The sequence below is a fragment of the Paramisgurnus dabryanus genome, chromosome 20, assembly GCF_030506205.2.
Source record: "Paramisgurnus dabryanus chromosome 20, PD_genome_1.1, whole genome shotgun sequence".
In the NCBI taxonomy this organism is placed as follows: domain Eukaryota; kingdom Metazoa; phylum Chordata; class Actinopteri; order Cypriniformes; family Cobitidae; genus Paramisgurnus; species Paramisgurnus dabryanus.
Genome location: NC_133356.1, coordinates 23,229,051 through 23,241,259, shown reverse-complemented (window position 1 = coordinate 23,241,259; position 12,209 = coordinate 23,229,051). Strand labels below are relative to the sequence as shown.

At 36.5% G+C, this 12,209-nt stretch overlaps 1 protein-coding gene across 1 annotated transcript in view; it reads left to right on the top strand.

Annotated features, from left to right (window-relative positions):
* Positions 1–11,583, top strand: part of LOC135787285 (transmembrane protein 150A) — a 33,814-nt gene extending 22,231 nt beyond the window's left edge. Inside the window, exons 7-8 of the mRNA XM_065297149.2 lie at positions 7,964–8,141; positions 9,157–11,583. Of these exons, the coding sequence (XP_065153221.1) occupies positions 7,964–8,141; positions 9,157–9,401 (423 nt within the window). The 3' untranslated portion in view covers positions 9,402–11,583. The remainder of the gene's footprint in view (positions 1–7,963; positions 8,142–9,156) is intronic.
* The last annotated feature ends 626 nt before the right edge of the window (positions 11,584–12,209 follow it).

Genomic DNA, 12,209 nt, shown 5'->3' with positions numbered 1-12,209 from the left:
GGGAGGGCATGATTAATCGACGATCGATAATTGATCATTAAGAATTTAGCCGATGACGTTAATTTGTTATTGATTAATCGAATACTTTTATTATCTAATGCAGGTTGCTTTGCCTAGCGTAGCGTGTGTCTTGCAGCAATTAAATGAATTTCACTGTGTGGCAGCAATTCAACATTTTACCACCAGGGTGCAATATTTGACACCATACTCCGTTATCTGTGACCTTCCGTTTTGATTTAAAAAAAACAATCATGAAGAGGTCATGATTTTTCGGAACAAATGAGGTCTCTGTTTAAAATTGCGGCTCGCAGCTGCATATTCAAGCGCATATATGTTCTGTTTGTCTAACTAAATGTAGTTTAACTGTTTGCCACAAGTTGATCTTGTAATAAAGGTCTCATAGAGGAAAACACGCTGGATTTTTGTATTCAACATTTTTTAATTATAAAAGTTAAATAATTATTTTTATTATAAAAATATTAATGATTAAGCGATAGTCGATCGTTATTTCTCCCGACAATCGACTAAAAAAATTTAATCGAATGCCCATCCCTATTTGGTATAATACAATGTGTTTGCCTTGTTTATGGTTCTTAAAACACATTATTTTCCACATACCGTACATTTTTGTAGCTCCAGATTTCCCTCTCTTTTTGAAAGGCACAGATTTTTAATGCCAAAAGTTGCTCTTTTTTAAAATAAACTTGCGTTCAAAACTACTTAGAAAACTATCTAACGCTGCATTTGAATAGTAACTTTATCCCGCGTTGGATAAACAAAACCGCTTCGATGTTAACCGCATCATCATCGTCTTGCTGCCCCCTCCCCGTTCTGTGGTTGGTTCCCTATTTCTGGGGCAAAAAAGGTCCATGCTAGGTTTCCATGGGGAAACCCAGGCTATACTATCACCGATTTGGTTGGGTAATTATGGTGTATTTCAGGCATCAGGTATTTAAATCACGTTCGAACATGCGCCCGCGTTTACTTTCACTTTCCATTTACCCACAAACCTACGAATTGTACAGGAAGCAAGCAGTACTGATTAACAATCTGGATCTGTTGCGCAAAATTTCCTCCAACATCGTCCTATCAGTCATTACTATCCTCACGTAAAAAATGAAATATCCCGCAGCAAGCTTTAAGGTGATGTAGATTGCATGTGTATTGAAGAGAATTACGAAAAAGGCTACAGTAGATGTGACTTACTCTTAAAGCGGCAATACTGTAGCCTTTATGTTTCTGATCGGAAAACAGATCCAATCTGTAACTGGAAAACATTGGATGATCCAAACTGTACGTTTTGTGACCAATTGAAGCGTTTGACACATTAAATGTTGAATATTTCCAGTGTGGAGATGAGCAGGAACAGCTTGCATATGGAAATCCAGATGTTTTGTTTGTAAAAAAAACAACAGCAACAAAATCAACAACAAGAATAGCAGAGCAAACATAGTGGTCAGTGGCCTTTGGCATTGTGACCCACCCGTGGTCCAAACTAATTGAGGAACCCTGTGCTATGCCCTTAATGTCGCGTGCCATTTTCTTATCTGTGACTTTACTTGCATTCATTTCCGGCTACCAGAAATGGATAAATATGTCTTCCGCAGGATAACAATACATTTGTGATTGGACACGATACACTTATGATTGGATACGATTTGTATCTAAATGTTTTTAGTGATTGTTGATTGTAAACACATGTTTAGCATTGATGGGTACACGTGAAATAGTGACACGCCATCAGTAAGACGATCATTGGTTTTCAAGTGTCCCGCTCTGTGTTCGGCTAAAGAAAGGAAGTTGTATACGTCTAATGGCATTATAGGAAATTTCATTTTCATTTTTAGGTAAACTATGTTTTTCTTGTTTTCAATTTCAGATAAAGTTGAAGTACATGTTAAGTAGAACTTGAATTCAGTTGATTGCAAAATATAATCGAAAAAATCCATAATGGCATAATGCTTCTACTGCCATTTCTAACATTCAAACCCTAAAACAAACATTGTTGAAAAAGCAGGTTTCTGTGAAATGGAGGGAAAATTTACTGGAAACATGGGTACATGAGTCACGCCGTACCATGCTGTGTGTGTGTGTGTGTGTGTGCGTGTGTGTGCGTGTGTGAGTGAAACTTGAAGCTGCCATGATCTGACAGGCGGAAGAAGCAGGGCGAGCACGTGGCCCAAACGGCACATCTGTACCTCATCAGAAGGACTGCCTGCCCTTCTTGAGCATTCCACCGCTGCAGTGTAGGATGACGAGTACGCCATCAGATTCTCATTATTAGCATCGGGAAACCACGTTATGTAACCATGGCGGCACTGCTGCAGAGATTTGTTTGAGTTTGATAGATGTGATGGACTTCTTTTCTTTTCAAATTTAGTTTTGGAATGGTGTTGCGTTGTTCTGCAGAAGTAGATTAGGAAAAACATGAGGTTATAAAGGCACTGATGAAAGACTGGAGATCACAGAGGGTGTTTTTTTAAATAAAGTTGTATGAAGTTACAGGTGTGTTAGCCCTCGCCTGTTCCAGTAAACCTGTCTGAGCCTGTTGAAAAAACTTTGCCACGTTGTTCCTCCGACGCCTGGTCAATCTACTGACTGCTTTTTTCCTGCTGTCTGAGTTTTCCACACAGCCTGAGTAAAATGGCATGGCAAATTACAGCAGTTTTGCAGCCAAATTGGTGGGAACTCTGAGAAATGTGATCCCATTCTGGCTGTACTTTGCAGAGTAGTATTTGGTCTATTATTTTACTTTTTTTATATACTTCAACATGTTATAGATCAGTGTTTCCCAATCCTGATCCTTGTGGTCCCCTTCCCAGAATGTTTTAGATGTCTACTTATTTAACTCACCTGATTTAACTCATCAGCTTTTTAGGAAAACATGTTTACCATTTTGGAAGGAGGCTGATAAGTTGAATCAGGTGTTTTAAATAAGGACACATCTAAGGGGCTGTTTACACTTGGTATTAAGATGTGTTTTCATCGATCGGATCACAAGTGGACGAGAGAGACACATCACGTTTACACCTGGTATTTAAATCCGTCTCTTTTGTCCACTTTCGACCGCATCTGTACTGAATACTGTGAGGGGACGGTCCGTGAGACGGTGGGCGAGTCTCTCTGCTGTCATTCAAACCCGAGCGGGAGTAATGATGAGTTTATATGGACGCAAACTAATATTATGTCTAAGTCCACTGCGTGTTTAGCAAGTAAACATGCTGCAGAGTTTTGTACGTGTGTATGTAAGAGCTTTCTTTGAAATTTCAGCGCAATTGATGAAATATGATCGCTCAACTTTCACACACTTTCAAAACGAAACTACGGAGATCAGCGCCGCTTTAGATTTATCAATGAAAGGCTAAAATAGCGCTGTTCACCGTATGTTCACGCCAGAAGTCAGAAAAGACGTAAAGCTTGTGTTTAATACCTCAGATTAGATTAATGGGTGGAGAGAAGGCAGTCGCGTGTGGCTGTTCGAACACATTCAACCACATATGCGTTCCGCAACTCCAAAGCGATCCGATCGAAAGTGGTTTCGACTACCTCTGGATGTGGTTGAAAGTGGTCGAAAGTGGACGAGCTCAAAACGTTTTGAACACCGTTTACACCTGGCATTAACGTCGTCCACTTGTGATCCGATCGACGAAAACGCATGTTAATGCCAAGTGTAAACAGCCTCTAAAACGTTTTAGGAGGGGGTCCTCGAGGACCAGGATTGGGAAGCAACGTTATAGATCATCACTTTGACAATAACACGTGTGTCCTGTCTATATTGGCATACATGAATTACAGATGTCGTCTGTTAGAAAAAAATAATACAAGGTTTGTTTAGAGGATGAATTCCTTTTAGATAGGCACTTTGTAATCTACTAGAGTTTTGTAAGCATGTGTGCATTTCACGTGTGCATTTTTTATATATGAGTGTGAATGTTTATGTTTATATGTGTGCTTGTGTGGTCCACTATAAACAGTTAACTGCACCCAGACGCTTTCAGCGGAAAGCATGTTTTTTTCAGAGTTGAATAGATGAATCATTCTGGATCTATCAACCGTAATGGTTATCCTGTGTTTGAATGTTAAGGTGTGTGTACTGTGAGTAGGTTGACATGTAAGTCTGACAGGTAGTGCATGACAAAACTACTGTAAAATACCATTGCGTGCTATACATTTGCCTTTATATACACAATTGTCGTTGGACACTTAAGCCACATTTAAAGGGATAGTTCACCCAAAAATGAAAATTGTGATTCACACTTACGTTGTTGTAAACATGTATGAGTTTTTTATTCTGTTAAACACAAAAGAAGATATACTGATAAATGATGGTAAGCACACAGTTGACGGTGTCCATTGACTTTCATAGTATTTTTTTCTACTATTGAAGTCAATAGTAGGAAATATAATATATTTACCAATATCTTTTTGGGTGAACTATCCATTTAAGGTGTTATGATGGATATCATCACTAATATTATATTTTATGTATTATATACATTATTCAAATGTTTTAACTCTAGGGGATCTGCAAAAAAAGCATATTTTCAAAAAAGTGGAGTGTCCCTTTAAATTCATGTTTGCTTTAATTTAAAAACATCTTTCCCTGACCAATTTTAACAGATATTGGTGACATTATATGACATATTTTGTCTCAAGATGCACACCTGTAGTGTTTTTTTTTTTAAGGTATGTTTGTAAAAACTTCTTGATTGTCAGTATAACTAAGGCCAAGTCCTGGATTAACCTAAACTCTATACGGGAAACTTCCCCATAATGTCCAGTTGCAATACATACAATGAGCTACACCTGTGGTTATTATTTCTGCAATAAGCACTAGTATATGTGTTTTGATTTAATGCAGTAAAACTCATACTGCATACATTTTGAGTGTCGAAATACCATTTGAGGTCATTGTATATGTTTCCTTAAATAGCTGTCTATATAAAAAAGAGAGACAGAGAAACATTTCTGCCGGGCAGACATTGAACCACATGTTAAAGCAAGTCCATATGAGGGAAACATCTTTCCTCTGTTAGTAATATAGCAGTCTGAGGCATGAGAAAAGAAAAACACTTATGCAAAGACATCTGTGACTGCAATGCCTGTCATTGTTTTATCTGGAGAACTGTAAGAATGCTCACTGATTTAAAGCACATATTTTACAGCTTTAGGCATTTCACATGTGGTAGCATAAGTCACATGATCACAAGCCTCTTCATTGTGCATTGTGTCTGGTATACTGACATGACAAGCATGCATACAGTACTACTGCCAGCTTCCCTCTCCTTAAAACTGCTTACCCAATGCATACCTTAAACATTACAGAGCTGAGAACGCGTCCTTGTCCTAATGACAGTGTAGGACACGACAGCTCAATATTTAGATGTAGAAGTGAAGGGGACGTTTTTGCCTTATGCTTAAGGGAACATGCCCAATATTATTTACAGAGCTAATGAGTGCTTCCCTGACAATACCTAGAGTTGATTTGTGGTTTCACGTTATTCTTACAACACTTGCTTTTGTTTCTGAGTAAAAGAGAGTAAGTTTCGTTTAAGTAATATTCTGAGGGAGAAAAGATGACATCTGCTACATAAGCAAGCAGCTTTTTTAAAGAGCGTCATAAACTGAGCAATGTCTTAAATGAAAAAGTACAAACGCAAAAGGTTAAGATTAAAATATCATTAGTTTTGCATGTATGCAATTTAAGTGGCAACAACTGGTGTACTGCACAAAGTGTTTTATGTGAAACTGAATGCACTGTGATACATGCTTCAAACTTCAGTTTATCATTTACATTTCTTAACATTTATTTATGTATTCCATGCATGGAAAATCATACTGTCCAGAGAATACTGTGACAAAAATATGTTATTGTGGTATAAATGTGGTATTAAAAAAAACATAAACAAGTAAAAGCTAAGACTACTAATATAGGCTACTATACATACAATTATTGCAATGTAGTATATGCAGAGGTTAAAACATGTGTCTTATGTGGCAGTGACAGATAAAATGTAGGCGATTTCTATCGCCCCCTGTTGGTTGAGAGTGTCAGTCTCAGTATTTGTAATGTGCTGTTGTAAATTAACTCTTTACCACTCAAATCCAAACCATACCACACAGCCATGTGTGGAGAGTATATAAAAACTTTCAGCTATTAAACTGGAAAATCTGCTCAAACAGAAGTTTCCACTTATTTCCCAATATGTTCCTTGACAGTTTAGGACTGTGCTTTTTTTAGCTGGTTGGATCCAGTACTGTACTGGAATAATATTTCTATTTATAATTCTAACCCTCCGTTTGTTTGTTTAAAACACAAAAAAACAAAGCTGTTCATTTTATGCTTGTATATGATGGCAAACTATGTGAACTTATAGGGATAGTTCACCCAAAAATGAAAATTCTGTCATTATTTACTCATCCTCAAGTTGTTACAAACCTGTATTCATTTCTTTGTTTTCCTAAACACAAAGGAAGATATTTGTAATCAAGCAGTAAAAGGAAGCACCATTGACTTTCATATTAGGACTTTCAGTGTAAATGGCATTACATACTTAATTGCAGTTCATTTGTTGCCGTGTGAGTCATTTGATTTGTTTATATAGTGCTGGAGCGGTGACATAGTTTTGTGGGGTGACGTATTTTTGTAGGCCAACCCTTTCCCCAGCTAAAGAGCCCATTCATTTTTTCCACAGATTTTTTGATTATCGGAAATAATAAGGTCTGTGTTTGATAAAAGTTTATGACACATGAAAGTTTATTACATGTGTTGTTCAACAAGGTAGTCTTCACAGATAAACATAACTTTGATGAATTTTGAAGTCTAAATGTGTTTATTAGAAATTAAAAAACTAATTGTGTCCCGCTAACTTCTGGGCTTGGCCTACAAAAAATATGTCATCCCTGTGACACTCTATTCTGGTTCATAGTGAACAGTTAAAGAGGTTAAAGTTTTTGTGTTATTTCTCCTTTTAAAACAGTTCAGTCTAAAATGAAAGCACTTTAGTTACAAGTTAATATTCAGGGTCATGGAATATCAGGGAATTTTAAAAGGTCTTTTCCAAGACAGTTGAAATTCAATGTTTTATATTATTTGTCCAAGTCATGGAATATCAGGGATTTTTGTTTGGTGCTTAAATTTTTCATTTCCATTTATCAAAATGTAATCCGCTTGTTAACCTGGAATACCATTTTGCGGTCCAAGCCTCAGCTGATTACAATTTAAACAGCTGTTTAATCTTAATTTTTATAAACTCACAGTGTACACTACATCAGTGTTTCCCAACCACTTTTTTTGGTGTGCCTGGGAAAAATAACACTGCCACACTGTTCCAGCCAGGATATCATTTGTGTTCATCAAAAAAGATACAAGTTTTACATAAAATGTGAATACTACGTTTAATACAGTATAATATTCCAGTATAACAAGTCATTTAAGCATTGCAATACAGGTTTGTACAGATCTGTTAATGCTTATTGTGAAGGTGGTGTGCCGTATGATCTTTTTACTTAGCAAAACTGTGCCGTGGCAGAAAAAAGTTGGGAAACACTGCACTACATTATCACGGCATCCCGGAAAAAGGTCATGGAAATTCAACATTTACTCAGTGAAAGTCAGGGAATTTTACATTTGGCTTAGAGTGGAAACCCTGGATATAAAATTTTTGTGAAATTGCTTTTGTGAAAAATGTGCATGTCTACAGCAGATTTGACTTTGTATGTTTAAATATAGTAGTATAATTTATGCCTGTGAAATACAGCACAACACTGCTTATCTATTTAACCCATATAAAGTTTTGCCATGTGCACTACGTTCGTAAGAAGATATTTCCCCATATGAATGAATTAGTAACTTCCCACTAAACCACATCCCCATTATATAAAATGTTTTCACTGTATCTATGCTGTGATTGGTGTAAATGTCCATATACTTTTACTGACTGTGTCATTGTGTTACTTCCAGGTGGATAACGCAAAGGTTCTTCATTATGTCGGAGCAGGTGTGGCCTTTCCCACCAGCATGCTGTTTGTCAGTCTGCAGTCTGCGCTCACCTACCGCCTGGCCAAGACTCAGGGAGATCACAATGTGGGTCACTTGCGCCTGTTTATGACCCTGCTGGCTTTTGTAGCCCTGGTGCTTAGTATCCTTTCCACTCTAAATGTTGCACTTTATATCTGAATGATTTTATATTTAAATGTTAATGTGACTGATGTCACAAATCCTGAAAATGTTTGAGTAGCCTGTTGACATTTAATGATCTCCTTAAAGGGACACTCCACTTTCTTTGAAAATATGCTCATTTTCCAGCTCCCCTAGAGTTAAACATTTGATTTTTACCGTTTTGGAATCCATTCAGCTGATCTCCGGGTCTGGCGCTAACACTTTTAGCATAGCTTAGCATAATCCATTGAATCTGATTAAACCATTAGCATCGCGCAAAAAAAATAACCGAATCGTTTCGATATTTTTCCTATTTAAAACTTGACTCTTTTGTAGTTACATTGTGTACTAAGACCGACGGAAATTTTAAAGTTCTGATTTTCTAGGCCAATATGGCTAGCAACTATACTCTCATTCTGGCGTCATAATCAAGAACTTTGCTGCTGTAACGTGGCTGCAGGAAGCACAATGATATTACCTATTGGCCGAAAATAGTCCCCTGCTATTGAAAGTTACTAAGGGGAGTTCACGATGTAATTACAGAAGAGTCAAGTTTTAAATAGGAAAAATATCGAAACTCTTAGGTTATTTTTCAGCGCGATGCTAGTGGGCTAATTAGATTCAATGAATTATGCTAAGCTATGCTAAAAGTGGTACCGCCAGACCCAGTGATCAGCCGAATGGATTCCAAAAAGGTAAAAATCAAATGTTTAACTCTATGGGAGCTGAAAATGAGCCTATTTTCAAAAAAAAGTGGAGTGTCCCTTTAAGTTTTTTACACAAATTGTAATGACAGCATTTATCCCTCTCGACCATTATACTATGTTATCAAAGTTAATGTTGGGGAAAAAATTAAATCTATAACCTTAAACGAATATTTATTTCCAAACTATCTAGTGATATCTTAATGTTGTCAAAATGTTCAGCCCTGTTACTGTAAATATTTGTGTAACGTTACATTGTTTGTTATAATTCCTTAACCAAACTTTCTCCAGGTGGAGTGTTTTTCGTTCAGGAAAGTTTCGTCCTGCAACATGCATCGGCCATTTTCGAGTGGGTCTTTTGTGTTATAATCATGCTGTTTTACGGCACGTTCGCTTTTGAATTCGCCGGGATATCCAGTGACACAATGATGGTGTTGGCCCGCGGGCAGTCGCTGCAGATGGCGAGCCGAGACCACAAAATAGAGTCGCTTACTGTATCCAATCAGCACCAGCCTGAGAGCTTGTCCATACTGTAACCAAAGTGTCAAAAGTAAGTCTATCAACACTAGAATAAACGCAGAAGAAAAGAAACTGAACCCCAGCTTACTTTTGCCAAAGAATCCAGCTCCAATTTTGCACATTTTTGAGAGACCAAATCTACGCAACCTATACCGTCCTACTTCCATCTCTGGGGACCTTTCAATCCAGCAGCTTCCATGCTGAAAAAACAAAGTTTATTGGATGCGTTGGAGTTTCGTTGAACCTCTTCCTGGATTAAAAAAGCAAATACAGACTGCTGGTTGTTAACACTAGAAGAGAAGACTGCGTCTGCATCAATGATGATGTGAACTATACCAAAGCATTATGCACTCAACAACACTTTTAACAGTGCCTCAATACAAATGTCATCGTGCCAATTCCAGACACTGCAAGACAATGAATCAATAATGCTGATCTTAGCCTTTTGTATTTTATGATGGAGCTAAAACTTCTCTTTATGCATCTCAGATTTTCTAGTTGACTGATTAAGGAGTTTTAAGTATTCGCATTATGACATCAGTGTTTTTGTTTAGAGATTAACAATACCAGCGTGCCTTACAATGAAGAACCAAATCCAGATATTTAATAGATTTATACGTCCATAGCCGTAAAAAGCCTCTAAAAACAGCCAGGTATTTATCATATATATTATATATTGTAGACAACAGCTATGCTGAATAAGATCAGCAGAAACCTCACACAAAACAGATGCATAAGCTGATCGCATTAGGTCGGCACTAATTGGTGCCATTGCCGAATTAATGTTAGAAGCTAAGAGTATTGCTGTACATTGTGACCAAATGTAATAGAGGAGGGAGTTGTTGTCTTGAGGTAAATGTAATAATTTAATTGTCATGCGTTGATTGAGAGGATTCATGGGAAATGGTCACAAGAATCTAGTAAGACTGAAAAGGCCTTTTACAGTATATTGTCGCCCCCTGGTGGTTATTGTGATTTTTTTGTTCAGAAATTGATATGCAGCAGGACTGCAGTTTCATATTTGTTTTAAATAAAGGAGATTGTTATACATTAGTCACATTGCTTGTGTGACGCTAAAAAAAACTTAGTGTTCCCCATTACTATTTTGAAAAAAGTGCCAAGTTAGTATTTCCTTTCCACTTATCATCGTCTAATGCTACCGGTGCTGTTCTTAAAACGCATTTCATGGCATTTCAGTTTACCAGTTATTCTCTGCTCTCAGGAATATCAAATATCTTGCTGATGCAACATTTAGATACATTTTCTCATGGCATTAAAAGTTTTACATTTTCCATTTAGAGCATGCTGTTCATGCAGCCATTGACCTTACTTTTTATTTGCATTATTTTTGATGGCAACTGGGTTCAAGCTTCTTTGTCTGACATACCTCAAATATGTTTCTCGCATATTGAAAAAAACTGTTTAGAAATAATAATTTTACTTGCCTTCAAACGTATATATTGTTTTCTTTCTGTGACTCTCAAAATGAATCTTTAGGCAGCTCTCCGAGCGGAAATGGCTTTTTGGAGCTTATCACTTGTGTTCATTGTAATTGCATTAGGAAGAGCTTGTTTGACTATTTTTGGTTTCACAGAAAAATTTAATAGCACACAGGTTTGTAATAATTTGAGGAAATAAATACAATCTTAAAAATAAAAACGCTAAAAAGGTTCTTCACAGCAATGCCATAGAAGAACCATTTTTGGTTCCTAAAAGGTTCTTAAAAGAACCATTTATTTACCTTTTTATAGTCATACAGCTCACCTGTGAACCATTTAGGAAGTATGCTGACAGAATGTATAAGCCTTAACTGTTTGTTGAAATTACTGCTGAAGGATTCGATTTTTCTGCATATTACCCATTACCTAGATTTGTGCTCTTCCATGTTTACTTAAACCACCCGTCGGAGCTGTTGCTTAAACATGGACTCTGATGGTTAGTTTTTACTTCAAACAAACTAGTAATGATCTAACTTAAATACAAATAGCTGAAGAACGTACTGCTGAAACCTCTTAATGTCTTTTCTGCCAAGCATCAGCGTTAAATTACATTCCAGACAGCAGAAAGTGCCTTCATGTGCCTTTGTTTCTGTTAATCCACAGATCCGACTTAAGGGAAATGTTTTGTTTATTTGGATATGTTCGATTGTACTGTATATTTGCCTTAACTAAAATATATGGAAATAAACAATCACTCTCATGCACTATTTTGTTTCTTTTTTCAGTGAATGAGCAAAAAAATGAAAAATCAAATTAACCAAGAGCAAAATGTAGTATATACAAAAGGTAGTTCATGTTAGTTGTCTCTATGGACTTTAGAGTTTACCCACACAAATACAAGTTCTTGTTTGATTTACCAGATAGTTGGTTCAGAAGTTCGAACTCCAAATTTGTCAAATTGTGTTGAAATGTATTATTTGCACACAACAGACAACATAATGGAATTTTCAAATATATTTTTGACCCTGGACCACAAAACCAGTCATGAGTAGCATGATATTTGTAGCAATAGCCAAGAAATCATTTTATGGGTCATATTTGTAATTTTTTATGGCAAAATCATAAGGATATTAAGTAAAGATCATTTTTTGTGACAAAATTTTGTACATTTCCTACCGTAAATATATAAAAAATGTATTGATCATTAGTAATATGTGTTGAAAGGTGATTTTTGGTACCCTCAGATTCCAGATTTTTAAATAGTTGTATCTCAGTCAAATATTGTCATATCCTAACAAACCATACATCAATGAAAAGATTATTTATTCAGCTTTTTATTTATTTATGCAGGGCTGCATAACAACTTATCACAACTGATAGTTTGCA